The following is a 26,301-nucleotide window of genomic DNA, read 5'->3' as shown; positions in this document are numbered from 1 at the left end:
TTCTTCAAAATCTTAAGCACTGGAGTTAGTTCTTCATTGTAAAGTATGACATGGTCATAAGAAATTATCCTATGTGTAGACGGAAACAATGGCCCACCTAATGTACGGTATGCAGCATGAAGAAATGGTACTCTTGTGTCTTTGGGAGGAAAAAAGTTGATGCTGAAGCTGACATGTTACAGTACAAGAGGTTCAGGTGATTTTAAATATTTAATGACAGAAATTCATTAGACAGTAAAACTTCAAGATTTCCAGTAGCTGACACATAAAGTGAAAGAGGAAGACATACCTAAGATGTCCGAATTACCAGTCATGTAATAATACTTCACATACGAATGACATGCATTTTAACAATTTGCCATTAAAGTTTTAGAAGCTTGGCTGTCTTCTGGGAAGTGCTACGTGTGGTATAGAGAGTATTAAAACCGTAAAAGTCATATTTAATGGGAAGAGAGAAGAATGGAACATCCTAAAGGGGAAGTTGGAAATCCTGACTTCCAGCTTCAGCCCTGTCAGAAATCTTTGGGCTTGCTTCCCTCCTCTGCTGAATAATCTAGTTCTGGTGCAACATTTCTTACCTCTAAATTCTCTGCCTGCTCAGAAATTGTGTGATTTTTTTTTTTTCACATCATAACTCCATATATAACTGGTTTCTCCAAAACTATTATCAACTCAATTTATCCCTAATCTTAGCTTAATCTTTCCCTTCATTTTACATATTTTTTCCAAATTCTCTTTTATTTTTCCAATCAAACTGTTTTAGTCCTTTTGCCTTTTTTTTTTCTATCCAAAAGGATTAAGGATGTCAAACCCTGTGGAATCCCATAGATTGAAGCATTGAAACTATTTATTTACCTTGAATGAATCAACAATACTTTATTACTCTCTAGGGAAAAGCTAAAATATACAGTACACTTGTCAGTGAGCTATAAGCATCATATTTTAAATATAATCCTGACTATATATAAAATGCAGGAAAAAATAGTAGGCAAGTAGCTATTTTAAGCTTCCAGTCAAGGGTCTGTTATAAATAGTAGTATAAAATTAGGGCTTTTAAAAAAGTTTTGAAAATGAGTGTGATTATTATTTTGTCTTACTTATAGTTAGTTGGAAATGATATAACATTAGGTTGTACTAGTCAAGACCAATAGATTATAAGCTAGTTTTGCTTCTAATCTTGATATTTGATATGTGCTGTATCTCTAGTGTAAGCATTTTGTTTATTTTTAGTGCTACCTAGAACAGAAAACATATAAATTTGGAATCTAATGTAATTAGCCTACAGTGACATCAAGATTCCTTTTCTAGACTTGATTACTTAGAGATGCTTATACTTGTCTAAAGAATATTAACTGTCATGAAAACCAGCCATTTAATCGAATGCTATTTTTAAATTTTTCTCTTATGATTTTTTAAATTTAAATCCAAGGTGGTTAACATATAGTGTAATAATGATTTCAGGAATAGAATTTAGTGATTCATCACTTACATATTAACACCCAGTGCTCATCCCAACAAGTGCCCTCCTCAATGCCCATCACACATTTAGCCCATTCCCCCACCCAACACCCGGCCAGCAACCCTCAGTTTGTTCTCTGTATTTAAGAGCCTCTTATGCTTTGTTCCTCTCCTTGTTTTTATTTTTGCTTCCCTTCTCTTACGTTCATCTGTTTTGTATCTGAAATTCTATGTGTGAGTGAAATTACATGATATTTGTCTTTCTCTGAATGACTTATTTAGCTGGAACTTCAGTTCCATCCATGTTGTTGCAAATGCCAAGATTTCATTCTTTTTGATTGCCGAGTAATGGATATATATATATATATATATATATATATATATATCCATTCATCACTTGATGGACATTTGGGCTCTTTCTTTCCATACTTCGGCTGTTGTCAATACTGCTGCTATAAACATTGGGGTGCATGTGCCCCTTTGAATCAGCACTCCTGTATCCTTTGGATAAATACCTAGTAGTGCAATTGCTGGGTTGTAGGGTAGTTCTATTTAATCAAATGTCATTAAGACAAGTTTGGTAAACAACATTATCTTAGATTTTTAAAGTTCTATAATTTCAGACTCAGGACAGGTTCTTGGAGATCATCTATATCAGTGGTTCTTTTTTTTTTTTTTTTTTTTTTTTTTTTTTATTTATTTTTGGGACAGAGAGAGACAGAGCATGAACGGGGGAGGGGCAGAGAGAGAGGGAGACACAGAATCGGAAACAGGCTCCAGGCTCCGAGCCATCAGCCCAGAGCCTGACGCAGGGCTCGAACTCACGGACCGCGAGATCGTGACCTGGCTGAAGTCGGACGCTTAACCGACTGCGCCACCCAGGCGCCCCTATCAGTGGTTCTTTTAAGTGTTGTCTGCAACTCCTGAGGATCCCTGAGAACCTTTGTAAGATCAAGAGAACACTAGCAGATTACTGCCTTTTGCCTTGTTGGTACAAAAGCAATGGTGGGTAAAGCTGCTGGTTCCCTTAGCACAAATAGAGACAATGGCACCAAACTGTTTTAATAGTCATTGTATTTTTCACCATCACACACTAGCAACAAAAAAAATTACTGCTGCAAGAGTAATGGTGAGGGGTTCAGCGGGGTCACAAGATACAAGAGCAATATACAAACACCAGTTGCATTTCAATATTCCAGCTCTGAAAAATCCAAAAATCCAAAAATGAAATTAAGAGACAACTTCATTCAAAGTAGTGTCAAAATTAGGAATAAATTTTACAAAAGAAGTGTATGACATGTACTGAAAGCTACAAAATATTGGAGAAATCAAAGATCTAAAATACATGTTTATGGATTGGAAGAATCAATACTGTGAAGATGGCAATTTTCTCCAAATTCATTTAAAATGTCCATATAATCCCTATCTAAATTGAAGGAAGTGAAAAAGTTTATCTTAAAATTTATATATAAATGTAAAGAATCTAGAAAAATTAAAACAATGTTGAAATGAAAGAACAAAGTAGGACTTACAATATGTGTTTAAAAACTTACTATAAACTATAGTTAATCAAGACAGGATGGTACTGGCTAAACAATAGACACAGAAGTCATTGGAACAGAAAAGAAAGTCCAGAAATAAACTCTTAACATTGATCATCAACTGAGTTTTGACAAAGGTGTCAAGGCAATTCAATGACTAGAGGGTTTTCAAAAATGGTGTTGGAACAATTGGATATGTCTGTGCAAAAAAATGAACTTAGATGCTTACCTCATATCCTACGCAAAAACTGTGATCAAAGATCTAAATGTCAAAAGCTAATACTATAAAACTGTTAGAGAAAAACACTGGAGAATTTATTTGGTGACCTTGGCTTAGGCAAAGATTTTGTAGATATGACACCAGAAACGTGATCCATAAAAGTTTGATAAATTGTATTTAGTCAAAATTAAAAATTTTTGCTCCTCAAAAGACACCATTAAGAAAATGAAAAGAAAAGCCACAGAGTGAGAAAACTATTTGCAAATCATGTATCTGATGAAGGACTTCTGTCTAGAATATATAAAAAAACTCCTACAATTAAAAAATATAAAGACTAACAAAAATTAAAAAGTATAAGAGATTTAAATAGACAGTTCACCAAAGTAGATATAAAAATAGATAAGAACATGAAAATGAAAAATACTGAACATCCTTAGTCTATTCGGGAAACAGAAATTAAAACCACAATGAGAGACCACCATGCATCATTAGAATGGCTATAATTAAAAAGACCCATAATAAGTGCTGGTGAGCATGTGGAGAAATTGGAACTGTCATGTAATGCTGATGGGACTGTAAACTGGTACAATCATTTTTTTATATTAATATGATCCAGCAATATTATTCATATCCCTCCAATGTTACTCATTTGTATTTAGTTCTATGCAATTTTATGACATGTGTAGGTTTGTGTATCCACCACCAGTCAAGATATAGAACAGGTCCTTCACCACGAGGATCCTTTATGATGTCCTCTTAGAACCACACTCACCTCCCCTCCCTTTCCCATTCCTAATCCCTGGTAACCATTTATCTGTCCTCAATCTGTATAACTCTGTCATTTCAAGAATGTTTTATAAAAGAAATCATATAATACATAATCATTTGAGATTGGCTTTTTCACTCAGCATCCAAAATTGTTCATCCAAATTATTTTATATATATATATATATATATATATATATATATATCATATATATATATATATATATGATATATATATATATCAATAGCTTGTTCCTTTTTAATCTTGAGCAGTATTGCATGAAATGGATGTACCATAGTTTATTTAACCACTCACCCACTATAGAACATCTGAGTTGTTTCTGGATTCTGGCTATTACAAATAAATCACTATAAACATGCATGAACAGGTTTTTGCATGAATGTAATTTTCATTTCTTTGGAATAAATGCCCAAGAGTGCAACTGCTAAGTCTGACAGTAATTGCATGGTTAGTTTTTCTTTTTTTAATTTTTTAATGTTTACTTTATTTTTTTTAAGAGAGAGAGAGAGAGAGAGAGAGAGAGAGAGAGAGAGAAACGTGGGGGGAGGAGCAACAAGAGAGGGAGACACAGAATCCAAAGCAGGCCCCAGGCTCTGAGCTGTCAGCACAGAGCCCAATGCGGGGCTCGAACACATGCAAGATCATGACCTGAGCTGAAGTCAGATGCTTAACCAACTGAGCCACCCAGGCGCCCCTGGTTAGTTTTATAATAAACATCCAAACTCTTTGGTAGAGTGGTTCTACAATTTTTCATTCTCACCAGCAATGTATGTTTATTTTAGTCATTCTTACAGGTGTGTAGTGATAGCTCACTGTGGTTTCCATTTTGCATTGCCCTAATGGCTTATGATGTTGAACACCTTTTCATGTGTTTATTGGGTCATTTATATGTCCTCTTCAGTAAAATTTCTATTTGTATCTTTTCCCCATTTTCTACTTGGATTTTTTTGTTGTTGACTTTTGAGAGTTTTCTATGTATTCTAGATACTAGCCTTTATTGGACTTGGCGATTGCAAATATTTTATCCTAGTCTGTAGGTTTCTTTTCATCCTCTTAAGAGGGTCCTTTGTAGAGAAACCGTTTTAAGTTTTGAGGAGGTTCTATTTATCAATTCTTTCTTTTATAGATTGTGCTTTTGCTATCCAGTCTAAGAATGCTTTGTCTAGTCCTAGATCCCAAAGATTTTCTTTCTTTTTGTCCCTAAAATTTTATACTTTTACATTTTCATTTAAGTTCATAGTTTTTAAAAATTACTTTTTTTTAACTTTATTTATTTTGAGAGAGATAGCACAAGCAGGGGAGGGGCAGAGAGAGAGAGGGAGAGAGAGAATCTCAAGCAGGCTCCATGCTGTCAGCACAGTCTGACATGGGGCTCGAACTCACAAACTGGGAGATCATGACCTGGGCTGAAATCAAGATTCGCATGCTTAACCAATTGAGCCACCCAGGTGTCCCCCCAAAATTGTTTTTACCTGTGGTAAAATATACATAACATGAAATTTTCCAAATTAACCATTAGTCATAGATCATGGTTGTCTTTAGCAGAGAAGAGATAGTTTGAACAGAATGAGGGGATGCACTGAGGATCAAGGAACCTAAAAAGGGATTGAATGATAAACATTAAGCCCTAAGGTACTTACTTTTCTCTACTCATTCATTTATCCAAAATTCCTGGCAGAGAAATAACATGTTATTAGATGTCTTCAATTCTGTACCAGTTTTCTCTTCTGGACCATTTCCACAAACTTAAATGTTTATCATTTCATGAGAGTTAGAGTTACTGCAAATAAGTAAAAAATTTCAAAACCACAGTAGAGATAGACTCTGGTCTATCAGCTGAGAGCTGCTTTTATTATATCAACCTGAACACAAGACCAGTTTGAATTAGTATCTCTGTAAGATTGTAAATAGCTCAGTGTTCTGGGTCACACAGTCAGAACTAAAGATGTTGACTCCTAACATTCTGAGACTCTATGCTCCCTGCTTCTCTCCATCCCTCCTTCTACCTCTCCCTCCCTTCCTAAATATATATGAACTGTCTTCTGTCTACCTGATGAATTACATAGTGTCTAAGAGTTGTGTCCCAGGGATGCATCCAGCACCAACTCTGTCTTCTTTCCTCCATCCCCTGTAGCACCTTCTTCTTTTCCCCAACAATTGAGAAAAGGACTATATATACAGAGAATATCTGTACCACAAAATTACACACACACACACAGACACACACACACACACACACACACACACACACACTGTATAAAAAAGGAACACAGAGTATTTCTTATCCTTTCTCCACTTTCCCCTTTGTCTATGACATGGCCCTTCATCCATTATCAAAGAAAAATTCCTTGAATTTTATAGAACAGAGATAAAAACATTCATTTATTTTAAAGTATGTATGCAAATTACATATGACCATGTAATTTAAGTGGCATACCAAATAAATATACAGTGATTTTCTGATCCAATAATTTCAAGTTATGTAAAGTTTTTGTCTTTAAAATCTTTAGGGAGTACCTCTTTTTTTTTTTTTTGTATGATATTTCCCTAAAATAAATGCAAAAGTCTTCTTTACTTCTTTTTCTTAACTGAAACATGAATGATTGCTGAAAGATCTGGTCACTTGGTTTAGTGCTGATCTTAATTATTTGAAAGACAAGATAATGAACAGCTCTAAGATCATGACAAAGAATTTAAAACTTATTCAGTTTTGATGAGAAATGCATGATTTATCCAATAGGTTTCATGGATACCTGGTCACCAAGACCCTAAATGAGGCCAGAGTTCTGATGTGTGATAACTAAATGGGGGAGACAAAGAGACAATAACAGCCCTTGCCTGTTCTTTTTTAATGATTTTCTTTCTTTCTTTCTTTATTTATTTATTTATTTATCTTTTAGAGAGAGAGAGCAGGAGCAGAGGAGTGGGGGCAAAGAGGGAGAGAGAATCTTAAGCAGGTTCTATGCTCAGCATGGAGCTCACTGCAGGGCTCTATTCCAAGACCCTGGGATCATGACCTGAGGCGAAATCAAGAGTTGGACGCTCAACAGACTAAGCCACCCAGGCACCCCGGGTGTTCTTCTAATTGATGTTAGTAGTCACTTCAGGAGCAAGCCTACCATGCATCATTGTGCCTAAGGGGACTCCATGGGATTAGGGTCCCTCATTATTATTTCGTACAAAAATAATGACTTGAGAGATCAAGTGATTTATTTAAGATCAGTTACAAACCATTTAAAAAAAATTTTAATTTCCTGGGATTATGCCCATTTACTTTTTGGGGAGTTGGAGACATAAGCCACTTAAAAATATCAAAGGTTATGAAGACATATTAATATTTCTGAAGTTCAGGTTTTGAGCTTTGACCTACTATGGAACAAAATGGAGAGTGAGAGGCAGGGATGAAAGGCAGGAACAGGGTAGTTAGTGAGATGCCACAGGGGTTGATAAACTGTTTTTGTAAATGACCAGATAGGAAATATTTTAGGCTTTGCAGACCATATGGTGTCTGTCAAAATGATTTACTTAAGTAATGGGTATGGCTGTGTTCCAGTAAAAGTTCATTTACAAAAATAGGTGTTGGGTTGGATTTGGCCCACTGGTCGTAGACCCACCCTTGGGCCAGAGAATGAGGAGAAAGCAGAAATGGTGAGCACTCAGTGCTTGCACATGAAGCTCTGGAATATCCCTTTTAGTGTATAGTACTTCCAGATTTACTTCCCCTCCTTGATGGTGGCCCAGGAGATGGGAGGCAATTTTAAGGTCACTCTATAACACCAAAGAAAATATTCCTATGAAGCTATTTCCATGGAACAAAATGCAGGAGAAGTTTCAACAAATCACCTAAGTTTAAATGCATATTCATAATATTGCAAAACCCAGTGCTCACACACATTTCACTCACTTCTGAATACCTTCTGGGAGTATGTATTATTTGCGCTATAAGACCATTGTAAGTTGCATTTGAAATTGAGTCAGTGGTTTTGACAAATAAAATTTCTTTTTAGGGATGCTGCAATGCAAACCTTGTGGATGATATTATGAGAGATTTTATTCTGTCTTCATAAGCTGCAACTTGGTAAATTTCTATAGCAACCTTCCCTTACCAATCTTATTTTAATAGTAGTAACCAGATTATAACTAAACCTCCAAGTTTTACCTAGCAACTGGCACACCCAAGATATGTCATTTAACAAAAATAACCTCAGAGAGATTGTGTGGAAAATTTCATTAATTTAACTTAAACTCTCATAACATTTACTGTCTGCAATCATTGTTTTTTGATTTGTGTTTCATAGTGTGTTTAGACATTTTATTTTTTTTAAGTTTTTTATTTATTTTGAGAGAGAGAGAGTGGGAGAAGCAGATAGAGAGGGAGAGAGAATCCCAAGCAGGCTCCATGCTGTCAGCACAGAGCCCAACACGGGCTCTAACCCACGAACAGCGAGATCATGACCTGAGCCGAGATCAAGAGTTGGACACTTAACTGACTGAGTCAATCAGGCACCCCTGAATATTTTTAAATAAATAACCATTTATTATAGCAGTAATGGAAAATGCTGAAACCTTATTTCTGTATCCCTTGAAATTAATTTGACTAATTTTGTTTCAGCTGCAGATACTCCTTTGGGAGAAAGAGAAATGGCAGTGTTTCTATTTTTAAAGAAAATGTTAAATAGGTGTTTCACTTTTAAAATGCTTTTCATGTGTGTGCATGTTTGGTGGTCTCAAAAACTTCAACAAAACACCAAAGTATAAGATTACCCTGGCAGTTAGGCTGATTTGATTGTATACGTTTGTATTCTCAAACAGAATGTGTGCCACTCAAAGTCATGGTTATCCTAGATTTGTGTTTTCTATAGACACTTAGTAAATATGTGAGTTGATGTGGGGATTATCCATTATGGAGGCAGATAACAGATTTGTTTGAAAGCCAAAGAAGAATTACAATGAACACAATTCACACATATGCCACACAGGTCTTTAGAGCATTCAGAATTAGAAAAAAATTCCTGTTTAGGCAATGCTGCCTAATTCTTAATAGTGTACCATGCCCTGGTATAGTTCTCCAAAATTACTGATCAAAATTTAGATTAAATATTTATAATCAATATTTATATAAAAATATATATTTAATATATAGGTATATTTTGATATGCAAATATTACATACATCTTTTTATATATACCTATGTAGGTCATATATGTGTATGTGTGTATATATATTTAAGCATATGTATGTACAGAAAGATGCATATGAGAATTTCCATAGAAGTACTATTCATATTAGCTCAATTTTAGAAACCGTTTAATGCCTACATAGAGTGGATAAATTGTGGCATACTCAGACAAGGAAGTACTATAGAGTAATGAGAATGGATGAGCTACAACACAACAATGTGGGTTACTCTCACAAACATAATGTTGAACAAAAGAAGCCATACAGAGAAGAATATATATGATTCTATTTATATAAAATACAAAAATAGGGAAATTCATGCCATTAGAAGTCAGGAAAGTGGTTGCCTTGGGAGTTAGGGTGATTCATGACTGAGGGACTTCTGGGAGCAGGTAATGTTCTGTTTCTTGATCCTGGTTACACAGATGTGTTCGTTTTGTGAAAATTCATAGAGTTGACACTTATGTACATTGTTCTGGATGTATATTATACTTCAATAAACTTTTTAAAAAGTTTGCACAGTATTATGGCTCTTAAATGATGTAACATTCCCCTAATTTTCATAGGTTTATTTTCTTTTTTTTTTGGTAAATTTTTTTTTAACATTTATTTACTTTTGAGACAGAGAGAGACAGAGGATGAATGGGGGAGGGTCAGAGAGAGAGAGGGAGACACAGAATCTGAAACAGGCTCCAGGCTCTGAGCTGTCAGCACAGAGCCCCACACGGGGCTCAAATTCACCAGCCGTGAGATCATGACCTGAGCTGAAGTTGGACGCTCAGCCGACTGAGCCACCCAGGCGCCCCCATAGGTTTATTTTCTATAAGAAAATCAAATTTGGGGAAACAATGGAAATATGCAGAAAAACAGCATTTATGATGTAAATGACATTTATGACATAAGTGGACATTATTTTAAGGGAGAATTTTGGAGTGTTCAGGACATTTTTTATTTTATGAAACTAAGTTAAAAATTCACAGCAAAGATGGTTCTCTCTCTTTCTTCCTTCCTTCCTCCCCTTCTCCTACCTTCCTTCCTTCCTTCCTTGCTTCCTTCCTTCCTTCCTTCCTTCCAGGTACAGACATTTAGCAGAATTGCCTCATCAGCTAGAAAACTCATGTGGGATGGGGCACAGTATATTGTTCAGTACTTGGCAGAGATGTGTGCCCATCCCATTCCTTTCATACTCTGATAGGCAATGACTTTGGACATTTTTAACTTGTCCAGTAATTATTTGCTTTACTTGTTGCTTTTATAACTAGGGATATTAATAAACTCCTTACTTAGTTTTAGATTCAATGGACCACTTCACAAAATATATACTTCATATGTACATTTTTTTTCAAATTGAAGATTTCTGGCTTCTTTTTATTTTTTTAATGTTTTATTTATTTTTGAGACAGAGAGAGACAGAACATGAACAGGGGAGGGGCAGAGAAAGAGGGAGGCACAGAATTGGAAGCAGGCTCCAGGCTCTGAGCCATCAGCCCAGAGCCCGACGCGGGGCTCGAACTCACGGACCGTGAGATCGTGACCTGAGCTGAAGTCGGACGCTTAACCGACTGAGCCACCCAGGCGCCCCTCTGGCTTCTTTTTAAATATCAGTTGAGACATATTTCCCAAACATCATCCATTGTGTTCCACATTCCCCTTTTAATTCCTGTGCATCTGGTAAACCTAGGAAGGAAGGTCTAGAAATGCAACATTTAGTTTTAGCAATAAAATCTCATGTTTCCACCCCAAATGAAACTATGGGCTAGTCACAAACACTCATTTTTGTCTCATGTCCACTGAAAAATTGCCTGGCCCTCCCAGAAATAACTGGGTGAGACACCTATTTAGCAAAATGTGTCCCTCTGAGCAGATAAGCAGATGTATATGTCTAGACAATCAGCTCATCAAGAGCTCAACCTTTGTTTTATTATTTTATTTTCTGGTTCCTTTCTGTCGGTTGACCTCACCAACATGACGAGTATAGAATACAAAAATCTGCTTACCAAATGTGCCAATGCAATCTGCAAGATTTACAACATAAATACTATTCTGAAGAACAGTCTCTGTATCATACACATTTTCCTTTATGATGTTTTCCTTCTGTCTTAAATAAGCAACTAAAGAAGTTACTGGATTTAATGGAGGAGAGAAAAGGGTCTGACTTTATCTTTGAACATGGTCTTTGAAAATATATTTCTGTACCAGGGATGGCATCTGGATGACTGGAAAGTTTGCCCTATGAGGTATACGGAAGAGAAGTGGTATGGCTGCTTGTCCTACAGCATGGGCTCCGAGATCAGACTGGATCCAAATCCCGGCACTGCCACTTGCTAGTTGTATAACCTTGAGGAAATCCTTAAAAACTGTATCTCACTTGTGGTGCATCGTGGGTTTGTTGTGAGAATCAAAAAAGTTAGCCTGACACAGGGCAAATGCTAGTTAAGCTTCAGGGAATACTATTCTCACGGTACATATTGGTATACATAACATATTTTAAGATTGCATATTTTTCCTTCATTGATTCGGGAAGTGCTTCTCAACACAGTAGAGCGAATGCTCTTGTTAAGATATAAACCAAATCATGTCACTAATCTTCTCTTGACCTTCTAAAAGCTTTCTATCTCAGAGGAAAAAGCTAAAGGCTTTTTTTTTTTTTATTTAAATTTTTTTTTTAACATTTTATTTATTTTTGAGACAGAGAGAGACAGAGCATGAATGGGGGAGGGGCAGAGAGAGAGGGAGACACAGAATCGGAAGCAGGCTCCAGGCTCTGAGCCATCAGCCCAGAGCCCGACGAGGGGCTCGAACTCACGGACTGCGAGATCGTGACCTGAGCCGAAGTCGGACGCTTAACCAACTGAGCCACCCAGGCACCCCGGCTAAGGGCTTTTTAAAAGGTGCACAGGTAGGGTGACAATGTTTAGGACATGATATTTTTAGGACAATCCATGTTTATGCCCATTGTTCAGATGCAATTATTGATGACAGTGTCTCTTTTCACTCTCAGAGTATCCTGGTTTAAATGGTAAAATATATGGTTACCCTATTATTAGGCCCTATGTTGTCTGCTTCCCCCATCACATAGCCTACCGCCTATCCCTGTGACCTCATGTTACTACTGTCTCCCTTCCACTCACCACCATGGCCTCTTTGCTGGTCCTTTAACCGTCCAGACACATTCCTGCCTCAGGGACTTTGCCTTTGCCATTTCCTCTGCTGGAACGCTCTTACCTTAGATAGTGGCGTGGAAAGTTTTAGGTTTTTTATTCAACTGTTATCTTGTATTGAGGCATTCTTTAGCCACCACTCTAAAATTAGTATCTTTCCCCCTTTCTTTCTATTCCTCTTTCCCATTTTATTTTTCTCCTTATCAGTGATCTCCTATGTGAGATATTTATTTAACTTGCTTATTGTCATATTCTTCTACTTGAATGTATGCTCCAAGAGGGCAAGGATGATTGTCTGGTTTTCTTTACTGCTATTTCCCCAATGACTGGTATATAGTAGGAGCTCAGTAACTATCTATTGAATGGATAAAGGAAGAACATTTAGAGAGGAAAGATCTGATGTCACTGAGTAACCAAATGGCCAATCCACTGCCATCCCCATTACCTTCTAGAGTAAAATAGGGCTCATATGTTTAGGATTCATGTTATGAGAAGAATTATTTGACCAGCTTCTATTATTGACGCTCTTTTCTAAGTAAGTTGTTGGAAAAGTTGAGATGGCAAACAATGTCAACAAACCTTACACAGAGGTTTAAATTCTAAAAGTAACCTCTCAATTTGCACATCCAAAAATATGATTAAATCTTCCTGAGTCCAGGAACACCGGGGACTTCAAACCTTCCAAGTTTAAGTAAACATTTCAGAGCATGCGGTCTTGTAAAATTTTTGATGTTCAAATTTAAAAATAAGGCTACCAAAAATTAATATGGAGTGATACTTACGTTTAGTCCCGTTACCGAATTTAATCTCAACTATTAACTTTATAATGTAGGAAAGTTTTTCCAAGAAAAGCTAGACATAGTTAAAAATAAAAGTGTAGCTATAGAAAGCAGTTATTTGAACTCCCAGGAGAATATGGTAGCTACAGAAAGCAGTTGTAGAATTCCTGGCAGTATTTCAAATTTATTTTGACAAAATTTCTTAGAACAGTCCACACTTAATCACTCTAGTCTTAGAATCAACTTCAGACACAGAGAAGTTGATACCCCACCCTCTTTCATTTTAGTTAGCACACTCTTTATACCAACTGCATACCCTTGTATGATAATAAAGAAATAACACTCATATCCTAGCAACTCGTAGATGAAGACACCATAGAAATATTTCAGAATGAAATAGCCCGAACATCTGCTTGTACTGCAAGCGCTCGAAGCAGTGCAACATTTACATCCCCTCCCCAGCCCTCACTATTTTATGTTAAATTTAGAACACAGCAGCCTCTTCCATGAGCTGAACGGTTCGATGGGGGAGTATCATCAGCCACGATGCTTCTTTACATCTCCACACCTTCCTAATGAGAACGGGACTGAAACCATCTCTCTCTCCTCAGCCATGGGAACAATCTTGCAGTTATGGATGGTTTCCATCCCCCCACCTCCCTGAAATAGGAATAACTGTGCTGTGAGCCAAATGCTGAGGGTTAGCAGAGTAACCTCACATGAGAATAATTACTTAACATGAGCATGAGAGAAGGCAATGAGGTTCCCAGACACAGGAAACGAAAAGTCAGAATGGGAGGTAGAGTTGGAGAGGGTTCTGAAGCCTTTCCAGACAGCAACTTCCTTATAACAAACAGTAAATTGGGTAATAAATTTATCACTCTGTCATTTTATGTGTACAGATATTCTAAAATCAGCTAGTTAGCATAATGAATTTTTTGCAATGCGCATGTGTCTTAGCAACGCCAGAAACTCAAACTCAACCTATTTCCTGTTCTCTGAAGAGTAAATAAAATCTTTAGTGATATGAGTGTTCATTTTGATATCCCAAATCACGTGTAGGTTTAATATTCCAATCAAAACCACAATTCCAAGTATGCTCAAAGAATGCATATTGCACAGAAACTTTGAAAAGAGTCCTCAATTGATTATATGTGCCAGAGAGAGGAAGGTAACACAGTGTCCGGACATAGGCAGAAGGGGAAAACGACCCTGTTATGTGCAGCTCTGCTTTGCACACTTTTCCCTCAGATTTATGGACCCTGAGACGTTGCTCATTTGCAAGAAAAAAGTAGAAATTCAGTAAATTCAAAAAGGAAGTCAGCTTTTAGATCTTGAATTGCATGGGAGGAAAAACACTCTTATAGAAGCAAGTACCAGTACATGTTCTTATTTTACTCATTCATCAAATATTTTTTAACTTGGGTACAATGCTAGATGCAGGAGATACAATGATAAATGAGAATTATGGCAGCCTGTCTTAAGGAACTTGAAGTCTAGTGGGGCAGACAGGCAAGTGAATTGGCAAATACAACAGAGTGTGTGTTAAATGCTATTTCAGGGTTAATAGAGGGTGTCGTGGGAGCGCATGAGAAAGGCACTAACCCAGTTTGGGTTATAGATACTTGCCAGACAAGGAGATGTTTAAGCTGAGATCTGAAGTTTATTAATAAAGCAGAATTAGCCAGAGGAGGCCTGAAGGGAAAATCTGCCAGGTAGAGAGACCATCGTGGTATTCTCAGACAGGCCAGGTTAGCTCCAGGAAAGGGAGGTAGAGGAATGTGTACAGAGAGAGGCCCAGGAGGGAAGGCAGAGGCAGAGCTACCCCATAGGAAACATTTAGCTGCAATGCACCAACAAGGGGCAGAGATCTTGGTCAAAGGACACACTTTTCTTTATCAAAATTCAGGGAATATAGTTTTTATCCCTAATTTTATGGTTCTAGTACTATTACTGGAGTACATAAGAAGGATATGTTTTTATTTGCTTGATGCTAAGTAAAAGGGAGACACCATCATTATCACATGGACAATAATCTGGTGGGTAATTTGATCAATTTGGGGGAATAAGATGTGTAGACCACAGATAATTTCCTGTGTCTTGTACATAAATGAAGATTCCCTCTAACAAATTGTCATCATAATCATCAGTACCATCAGTATTTAAACTGGAAGATCTCAGAGAAATCTGATAAGAAGTCAATTTTACCAGTAAAGACCCTGAACAAACCAAATTATGCCAATAAGCACTTACTGAATGGCTACTATGTTTGAGACACACAATCTATAAGTTGTGGCGATTTATTTTTTAGGCAAAAGTTGCCTTGGTGATTTGATGTGTCAGGAGACAACTTTGGTATGGCTGCCCCAACAACAGAATGGATTCCAGTTGCACAAGATGTCAAAGGCTGTGTGAATATGCAGATAACTGGCTCCAAGCAAACGTCTCTGGTTTCCACATTGCTCAGATCCTCTGCCAGAGCAACATATTGAGTCTTGACTTTCCATTGCAAAATATTTCTGATAATTTCAAACAGAATTATATCTGTTTATTTTTCATTGTTGTCCTCAATAAGAGGTGGATGCTTAGAGTGGACCAAATTAGTAACCAACAATCAGTTACTAGATTCTGCCACTGGCTTGTTAGCTTCTTCTCACAAACCTGTTTTACCCTACATGCTAAAAAGAGACACTATTCACCTACAGTATCATCTACGACATCACTAGTTTCAATGCCCAGCTCTGTGTGTGAGAGATTTCTATGCTAAGTCATTGGACTCCACTTCTTCCCTCGGCCACCATTTTAATCCTTTGCAATCTACTTCTCTCACACACATATTTCCCCACATTCCTGTTTCTACTAAAGGGGCTGAGCTACAGTGTTTTATGGGCATATCTGTGTGCAAGCATGGGTGAGCTGTTATCCTGAAAGCACATGATGCCAAGCTTTGGCTGGTTACCCATGCATAAACATCACTTTTAGAGATTCCGCTCTATTCAAAATTATAACCCATCTCCCTATAGATGGCACTCTATGGCATTAACATAATCTCAAGAATCATTAAAGAGTACAATTTTTAGATTCTGTTCTCCTAACCTATATTGGCATTTAGTAGTTGGGGGTTATTTGTAGTCCCTAAGCACAGATACAAGGTTTTAATTGTTTTGTCATTGTAATGGATGTAAACAATTTATACACAGATCAATGTACTGGCTAAATTTGTGCATTTCTTGAAAATTCAGGATATCAGATAATGTAATTTCCTGACACATAAAATCCATCATCAGTTTAGGTGACAAGCATGAGTATTTGAAAGGGTCGGTAACTCTTTTCCGTTCCTCTCTCCTGTTTTGGTCAGTCTTCTCTTATAATTAGTGATATTATGCTTTTTGCATAATTAAGAATTAGAGTAATCCTTTGATAACATTAGTAACAACTTTTCCCCAACATTGCCATTTGCAAGGCCCTTGCATGCTTGAAAACCAAGAAGGTAACTGGCATTTATTTGCTTCCTTTGGTTCCTTCTGCTCTGAATTTTATTGTCTCAGATTGTCGATTGTCTGATTTTATCACCAGGTAGTGTGTGTGTGTGAGAGTACAAGCTAGGGCCAGAGGAGACTCTCTCCACTTTTTGGCTTATTTCTTCTTTATGCAACACATGTAACTTTGGACTTATTTTTCAACTTAGGATCTGTAAATGCCTCAGTAGCAGTCCTTCAGTGACTAGACCTCGCCTCTCTGAGAATGTTATTATTTTTTTAAATGTTTATTAATTTTGAGAGAGAGAGAAAGCATGAGTAGGAGAGGGACAGAGAGAGAGAGAGAGGGAAAGAGAGAATCCCAAGCAGGCTCCCCGCCGTCAGCCTGGAGCCCAACGCAGTGCTCAATCTCACGAGCCATGAGGTCATGACCTGAGCCGAAACCGAGTCAGACACTTAATTGACTGAGCCACCCAGGCGCCCCTCTGAGAATGTTATTTAGTTAGCTGTAGTGATGGCATTTTGACAAGAGCTGTGCCTGCACATTGGCAGCTGGTAAGAAGTAGGTAAAGTATGGTCAGAGTGGAGAGGACCTCAACTACTAAATGTGGAAGCTCCTTGGTGATTTTTATTAAAATGACACTCGGTCAGCAGAAGTGAAGACCAGTATAGGCTGGAGAAAAGAAACCCTGAAGATAGGGAGACTGATTAGGACACTTTTGGAAATAGGTGTGGAGGGACCCCCTCTTCCATGCTCACAGATCGAGAGCCACTTGGCACTGAACACCATGGTAAAGGGAGATGGACAGCTGCTGCTTCGCCTTGCAGCATATGCCATGGTCAGAGGAGTCCACAGGTCTGATAGGTGAGACTTCAAAGCATCAGACTCTTACAGCAGGAGGCAGCTGCAGACCAAAGGCAGGAAGGCCCAGAACTCACATCACTAGGAAGGGTTTCTCTGGACTCCCCTGGGCAGATATCAGGGAAACTACATCTTCTTGTCTCCCAACTCAGAGAAGAGGACTGACAGAATGAGGTAGAAATAACCCCCAAATACTGGGAGGCTTTTTAGCTTAAATGTTTTCTTCTTTTCCTCTGCAAGAAGATTGAAATAACTAAAGCATGTATGTATTTTTTTAACCCAAAAGATTTCCTTTCTAAAATTAATGTTGGTTAAATGTCTCATTATGTGAGTTTTAGAAAAACAGTAATTACACAAATGTACCCCTGCGATGTAAAAGCTTGTCAAACTGTCCACATTGTATAGAACACAATAAGGGATATAAAGTATTAGAGTCCCAAAAGGAAGAACCATTTGGTCAAATGAGGATGTGTAGATTATTATCCATTGTTATATGAATGTAAAACCAAGTTTTATTTGAATTTTCACCAACTGGGGATAGTCCAGACGGTCTGGCTTCGTTTGTTGGTCTGGACTAGAAATGATGTTTAGTCTAGTGACTGGCAGGTAGCACCTCAAAGAGATAAGCGAGTGTCCTTTCCAGCAGTCGCAAATATTGGTTTTCCAAAAATGTTCTTTGCAAATGGTCAAACGGGAATAATTAATTCAGAGATACTTAATTATTCTTCTGAGGCATGATGGGTTGGTTAACTAGTATACAAGTATGAATAATCAATGTTTAATACTCTACGACATAACTACTAGAGTAAAATTTTGAATAAGAGTCATATAAACACTTTAAATCTATTATTAAACAAAGATGTCATGAGAAAGCCTCGTGTTCACACACATTATTTCATAAAGAGAAAATTAATAACCTTTAAAAAAATTTAAGTTCTATAGCATGTGCTAAACATTTTAAGTTAATTATGCATTTCCAGTTTTGCATCATAGTTCAGTTCTAAAATCCCATTTCAAGTTCAAATAGAAAACATATGTTTTCACGCCATTCTGTGAAAAGAGATGGCACATAATTTTTTTTATCATTTGTTGTCTAATTTCTCCAATTTTGCCAACAATATACTTGAGTACTTTTGAAATGCTTTTTATTTGTAACGTTCGAGACCGTAATCATTGTTTTCATCTTTACTGTCAGCACTTCATTGTATCACCGCTTTTCCTGGTAGGCGAGCATAATTTTGCCATAGTTTAAGTGTATTTATTGGAAACCGAGAGACTCTTAGTTAAAATTTATCATGTCTTCAAACAAAACTTGCTACTTAAAGTCATATTTCAGAATATTATGGCTCAGAATAGTTTTGTTTTTATGGATAAGACATAGAAGAAAAAAAAAGAAAGGCTGAGGAAAGTACTTTTCCTGGGTTTAGAATAAAGACATTCCATAACATCTGGCATAGACCATGTAATTTTACTTGAATTTTAGTTCACTTGAATTCTTGCAGCCATTTTCCCCTCACAACCACTAGCAAATACGAAACATCTAATTCCTTTGGGCTTTACTTTGTTTTGGTACTAACCAGTCCCTAAAGCAAGATGATCACAGTGACAGTGGGTGAGTTATCTTCCCCTCCCACTGAGGCATCACTTTTGTCATATTTGTCTTGGGATCCTTATTGCCTAGCTCAGGGGCAGGCACACAGTGGGTACTCCACGAATAAAAACTCTGTAAACTGAAGAAATGAAGAAGGCAACAGTAAACTGAGGCCTATTTTAAATGGCTTTAGTGACACTGTTCAACAAGGTCAACACTGAGCTGAGATCACGTGGACCTCACTATCTCTAAGTCACCGAGACAACTGAGGGAAGCCAGCATACCCTTTGGCTTCCATCATCAATCCAGATCGTCAAAATAAAACAGGTACTTTCATTTCAACATGTACCCTGGCTATCTGGCCACTGAATGGCATCACATTAAAAAGGTTACAGAAACTGAAGAAATACTTATTTTAAGTATCTTTTGGGCTCAATAGATCTCACCCTGAAAACTGAGTCTCAGAAAAATCCAGTTTCTTCCCAAGATTGCCCATCCACTCAGCAAGCTCAGGGCTGGCATGAGAATCTGCTTCATTAAAGACCGTGACTTTGAATAGTCTTCCCCAAAACGCGATTTTGTGAACAATTAAGTTAGCAAATAAATGTAACATTTAACAAATAATAAAAATGTTAAAGGCCACCAAAGTTGAAGGCTGCAGAAATCACTCTCAGTAAAAACACAGACTAAAACTCCAAGGGTCTGCAGCAACTCTCTTACTGTGGAATCAGAACATATGTTCAAACCTGCAAATATAGTTGTGGTTACTTCCTACCTTAAACACATTGATAGGGAGATCAATGACCACATAGATAAGGTCTCCAAGGGCAAGGCTGGCTATCAGCGCGTTGGGGCCATTCCTCATACACTTGTTCTGGTAAATGATCCTGAGCAGAGTTGCATTCCCCACCATTCCCACGATGAAAATAGTACAAGATATCACAGTGTTAATGTATTTGAAAGCTGAAGTAATCTTAGTCTGCTGCGGGCAATAGCTGTGCATTGAGCCATTGCTAGGTAGGGCCAAATTAGTGGGTCGATGAGTGGTAACGAGGAAGCTGAGCTCTGTCCCACGAAAAGTGGTGAAATCATCCACTGGAGTACTTAGGTTTGTGCTGTAGCTTTCAGGATTATCACTGATCACACATCCAACCAGCGCTACCCAGAAGGACACCTTGAGGCAAAAGGTTTCCATCGTGGTGCAAATTTGAGGAAATGTCTCTTACTACCTTCCCTTTATACACTTGCTTTTTTTTTTTCACCTGGAAAAGAAAGGAGGAAAAATAATTGGTTACAAAATCCAGCTGCCAATAATTGTAGTCAATGATTATTTACTGCGTCAGGTAAAAAGTAATATATATTTGGTAATTAGATAAGATCTGTGTAAGGTTATCCCACGGCAGGGAAAAAAGACAAGATCAAAGCTCCATTATGGCAAATTCTCTATCTCTATCTCTATCTCTATCTCTATCTCTATCTCTGTCTCTGTCTCTGTCTCTCTCTACGCCCCTCTGCTGCCTTCTCTTTCTCTCTCTCATCTCCATCCATGATTATATCTAGATTATAATATGGATGAGGACATATGGGTTTTTCCTTTAGTAGATCAAAAGTTACTTTTTTCTCTCCATTACACTGGCTGATAAAAATCTGAATTGCAAAAATCTTCAAGAGTTGAGATACAAAATTTTATTTATTAATGGAAGAGAAAAAGCATTATTTGCCGAGTAAAATTTACATGGTATCAAGGCATAAAATTAGCAAATTCTGTAACTAACATTCAATATTCCAAAATGTGTTCTGTTGTACACATGGTAAATAATGAACATGGGGTTAAAATGTAGCACAGGTAGTTATTTAAAGTGTCATAAAATGCTCTTTTAAAATCAGAACTGTGCTTAATACCATCAATACATTTAACAATCTTAGTTTCGATTAAAAGTTATACAATTGATACACACAAAATATTCATTTTATTGAAAATCTTGATGATTAATGTGTACAATCCACCTCTCTGACAGGAATTTTTTCTCTCTCTCTTCCATTCTTTAGAAATTATTATCCCAATACTTGCCAGCAAGTGAAGCTGGTAATAATGGCTTTCCAGGCCAGGCACAGAATTTGGCTTTCCAAGGGCTATCTGTCTCATGCTTTCTTTGGAACATCCTATGTGGTTACATTTGTCACACCAACTGTGCTGAGCACTTCACATGCATGGTGTTGTCTAATGCACACCATGCCTCTGTGAGGCTGATGCACAGTTCCTCTAGAAACATAGGGGACCAGAGGCTCAGTAAAGGCAAGGAGCCTTCAGGTCCACAGGTGGTAGTGGCAATGTTGATTCTAAGGCAGGTTTGTCGGACTCTGAGCCTGAGCTCTTAGCCACTAGACCCCACTATCTCTCTTTCTTGTGCTTTCTTAGCACCTAAAATGTTTCAACAGTCTCCCAGAGTTTCCATGAAACAATAGATTTGGGAGGGTGATTACTTGTTTCCAAAAGATCATTTGTTTTCGTTTTTTGTTTTGTTTAAGTGACTTGCTGACAGCAAGTGGTCCTTCTTGCTCAGAAGGATACTTTAATCCTTAAAAGATATTGGAGGGGCACCTGGGTGTCTCATTCAGCTAAGTGTCTGACTCTTGATTTCAGCTCAGGTCATGATCTTGTGGGTTCGGGAGTTGGAGCCCCACCTCGGGCTCTGTGCTGACAGCATGGAGCCTGCTTGGGATTCTCTCTCTCCCTCTCTCTGCCCTGCCCTCTTCACTCTCTCTCTCTCAAAATAAATAAATGATTTTTTTTTTTTTTTTACAGAAAAGATGTTGGAGGAAATGAGGGAGTTGGTGGTAACACAGTAATCAAAGGTAAATTAAAAATGGCTCCTCCCACTTAAATATTTTGTAAATTTTCTTCTCTGTGAGTTTTTAATGATTCTTTAAATGAAGACCATAACCTCATTAATGCAGTGGCATGTGTCTATGATATATATGGTCATAATGTAGTTTTTTAAAAATTGTGTCCTTTTTCTTGGTCTATTTATAGTTGGTATTAACCACTTTTAGGAATTTTGACAGTTATGTTGGGAAATCAATAGAGCTTAGGTTTAGACAATATGTCAATGAAATAAGATTTATTCAAGTTGTGCAGAAGGTCTAAAGTAAGTACAAGGTGTAAATACCATATACTTTTGCCTTCCCCTGAGGTTTTTCCTGGGAACGTGAAAAAATAACATTGTATGTATATTAATAATTTATTATGTATGCATCTGTTATCTGACTTGAACTTTATAACTCTGGTAGGCAGGGGCAATATTCCCATTTTAATCATGAGTTAAGTGGGTCTTGAAGAAGTCTTCATGGCCAAAAAGTGTCAGGACAGGCATAATGCCTCACTTTGCTTTGCTTAATTATAAATAGTTTGCAGTTTTTTCCTGCTTCTTACAGTTTGGAGTGAATACTTGACCGAATACTATAGATCTACAAAATGCCACTGCTTGCATTCTACAGTGGAGACCAAGATTCTAAGAACAAAGCACCCTGTCATTCTCTTCTTTAGATCATAGATATGAGAGAAAAGAAATCCTTCAGTATGTTGTGCTATTTAATGACTACAGCCTCCTACTTTCCCAGTTGGGATGGACCCTTCAGTAATGTTTCCTTAAAAATAAGAAAGAGAAGGCCTTTCCTGGAAATGGAGTGGCTCTTTGCCCAATAGAGTCCACTAGGAGGATATTTAGTGAACTGACCTGGCTCTCATGGGTATTATGCCAGTTAGGAAAGGTACCACTAGTGTTTGAACATCAGCATGCTGGTTTGCTTGGTCAGCTGATTAGGCAGGAACTATGGAGGCCAAGGCTATAGGTTCTCATCAAAGTGTGAGCTAGCTACCATTAAAGCCACGTTTCTTGTTCTTCTCACAGTAATACTGCTACATCACTTATGATGACATCTCCATCAGCTCTTGACACATCATAAGCAGCAGAGCTAAGGGATACTTGCCAAAGATATGTGGGTACCATATTATCATTGGGTGAAAAATGCAAAAGCAAATAAAAAGCCACTCAAATGCATGTTCCTCCATGGATGAACCTGTAGCACATTTCCGTGGATCCAAGTCATGCTGTGCTTGGAACTCTCGGTCACAATCAGACCTAGCTCTAGAGAAGCATCTCAGGGTCTTCCCTGAAAAACACAGTTTATAGATTCAGCCTTCTTCATATTTGGGGGCTAAGAATTTGATGGAGTTCTAAAGCTATTATTAAGGAAGACGACTGAATCCTTAGGTTTACACTGCAAGCATTTAACATCTTGGATTCTCAGGATTAAAGTTCACCTGTAATTAGTAATTTGGAAATTCCAACCTTACCAAAATGGCATAAATTTAGAGCACGTAATTTACTGAAGTGATTGCCAAGATGTTTCTCAATTAGTTAACACGGGGCAGGAGGCCATGAATATCTACTAGAGGAGAGAAAAAAAAAAAAAACAAACAAACTAGGAACTTTTTATTAGTCTTCTGTGGGTTCTGCTTGCCGGGTAAGAAACTAGCAACTCTCCTTACAGACAACTGACTTTAATGTGTCTCCCACCCCACCCCCTCCGCCGCCAACTCTATCCGGGAACTCCATTAGGATGGTGTAAACAGAGGCTGATTATCTAGAAACAGCCCTTGTTTTCTGCACGTGAAAGGCAACAAGTGCCCTTTAAAGGAGAGCACAGAACACAACGCCCAGACCTCTACAGGCAGGTTTCCAAATTAGCTGCACTGGGGGTTTTCCAAAACACATCAGTCCCTCACACCAAGTGCCCTTGGCTACCCTTGGCATACCCCGGGTGTGCAAGGAGGAGAAGCAGGCGAGTAAGAAAAGGCTGCGAGGCAAACTTCGCAAGTAGGCTTTGGAGCCAGCGACGAGGGCGTGATGTTCCACAAAGTTCTTATGTGCTTGGGGGAAAAGGGAGACCAGGGAAAACCGTTGGTTTTCCTCTGACTAAAAATCCTAATCCCGCCTGGGGAGGCTGGGGGCTTTCGATCAGTCCCCCAACCCCCAAACGTTTCCGGAGCGCGCCCTTCCCACAGAGGCGCCCGCCCCGCCACGCGCCCTCGGGCAGGTGGGTGCCAGCCCCTGTGCGGAGGGTCGCCAAGCTGCAGGGCGCCGGGCGAAAACGCTCCCGGCTCGCCAGTCCTCCCAGGTAGCGCCCCCACCCCCACCCCTGCTTGGGTCCCCGAGGAAAGAGTTGCACCGACCGTGGAGCTCGGCGGGCTCAAACAGCTGCCCGGTCCGCGCGCCGCGCCTGGGCGGGAGGAAGCGGAGCCGGCGAGGGTGGGTGGTGGCTGTCCCCGGCTCCCACGCCGCGGCAGCCCGGGAAGCACAGCTGCCTCCGCTTCGGAAAGCTTCCTGGGCACGGCTCCTCCGGGGAGGTCTTCCGGAGCCTCCAGCCTCCGGCCACCGAGTGGGACGGAGCCTCTCCACCGCCCGTCCGCAATCGCCAGACTAAAGGGATGACTGTACGCGCGCGCGCGCGCGAAGGCTCGCAAGAAAAAGAAAACTCCAGGGGAACACGCCTCCCGGCTGTCCTCCCCTTCTCCTCGAAACACTCCCAGACCTTCGCCTCCACTCTGGGACAGCAAGAACGTCCGAACCTTCCAGCCCTCCCAGGAGGAAGACACTATAAAGCACAAAGCTGCCGCCCCCTCCCAGCTGCCTCCCAGGCCCTGAAGGGCAACAGCCTTTTAACCATTTCCTTCCAGAACTGAAGTGGGGGGTTGGCAGTCGAAGGAGGAGAATAGTCCAACAGACAAGACTCAGAACTGTGGAAGGCCTTGCTGAAAAGCCCATCCCCTTCACGGGCAGATTTGATCCGTGAGGGAAAGATTGCGGCTAGAGCCGGGGTCCAAGCCGGATGTCTCCTCTGTGCTCCCCGCCCCTTTGCTTGGGTTTGTATGCCCCCTCTGAAGCTTATCGCGTTCAAGAACCAAACTTAGCAGTTTACTGGATCAAGTTTTGCTACTACCTTGTCTCTTGCATACCACTTCAAGGCAAGGCGGGAGAGTCTGTGAAAGGCTCCAGTGTGTGGCTCAGAGAAACCTACGATTCCTCAAGAAATCCCAACACGGAGGGTGCAGACATTGCAGAAAGCGGGCATCTTTCCATGATGGAGATTTTTATCCTAAGTTAAGGAGTAGGGGAGGAGATGAAGGACAAAGGCCATTGCTTGTGACATACAAGAAAAAACTGAGGACTCCTTAGAGAAGGTTCTCCCTTGGGGTCCTTCGTTGCACTTCTGGTGTGAGACATATTGTGGAAATGTGAGTTTGGAGCACAGGTAACTCTTTCAGACTGTTCTGGTTATCTACTGCAGCTAAAGAAAGTCACCCTAAAACAGTAGTGGCTTAAAACAACAGCAATCATTTACTTTACTCATCAATCTGCAGTTTGAGCAGGGCTTGGCTGGGACAGCTCATCTGTGTTGGGGCTGGAGACTCCACTTCCAGGACAGTTCACTCACTTGGTGACGAATGAAAACCAACATTCGTGTCTCTCTACAAAGTGGTTTAGGCTTCCTCACAGCATGGTGGCTGGGTTCCAAGACGGAGTGTCTTAAGGGTCAGGAAGTGGAAGCTGCCAGTTTCCTAAGGTCTGGGCTTTAGAGACTGGTACAGTGTCACTTCTGCAGAATTCTGTTATCAAGCAGTCACTGATCCCAGATTCAAGGTGACAGGGTTTTGCTTCCATCTGTCAATGGAAGGAGTTTCAAAGAATTTTTAGGGGGAAACTTGTAAAACCATCAAAGAGATGCACGGAATATCACCATTGAATGGGACCTTAATAGTCATCTAGTCCAACTGGACTAGGTATTACCCTGTGCATTAATCTATTCTGTCTACAGCTTTCCATGACAGAGAGTCAGCCAGCCAGGATAACCAATAGCTTTTATAAATAAGTGCCTTAGTTTGCATTGAAAAAAAGTGCCCCTTCAAGCACATGACTTGGCAAGCGGGCAATATTTTCAGGGAAGAAAATGTTATTGCTTCCTCCCAGAAAAGGCAGTTCTATATGAGGGTTCACACCTTGGAAGGTGAAACATGTACTGGATTTTAGCTCCTGCTCACCCTGTGACCAGACACACTTGGAGAGTGCACAGCTTGTACAGCTGAACATCTTAGTCTATCCAGTCTTTGGTAGAGCACATCGATCAGCCCCTACATCCTGGGAACAGCTCACCCCACTGTGGCACAGGTCTAGTTATTAAAAA

At 39.1% G+C, this 26,301-nt stretch overlaps 1 protein-coding gene across 1 annotated transcript in view; it reads right to left on the bottom strand.

Annotated features, from left to right (window-relative positions):
* The window catches only part of EDNRA (endothelin receptor type A), a 61,081-nt gene extending 36,397 nt beyond the window's left edge, over positions 1–24,684 (bottom strand). The window contains exons 1-2 of the mRNA XM_060654015.3: positions 24,293–24,684; positions 19,832–20,318 (exon numbers count right to left, since the gene is read on the bottom strand). Coding sequence (XP_060509998.1) covers positions 19,832–20,251 — 420 coding nt within the window. The 5' untranslated portion in view covers positions 20,252–20,318; positions 24,293–24,684. The remainder of the gene's footprint in view (positions 1–19,831; positions 20,319–24,292) is intronic.
* Between the last annotated feature and the right edge of the window lie 1,617 nt (positions 24,685–26,301).

This window comes from Panthera onca, chromosome B1 (genome assembly GCF_046562875.1).
Source record: "Panthera onca isolate mPanOnc1 chromosome B1, mPanOnc1 haplotype 2, whole genome shotgun sequence".
NCBI lineage: Eukaryota > Metazoa > Chordata > Mammalia > Carnivora > Felidae > Panthera > Panthera onca.
The sequence above is the reverse complement of the archived record's forward strand: the minus strand, read 5'-3'. Positions and strand labels throughout refer to the sequence as shown.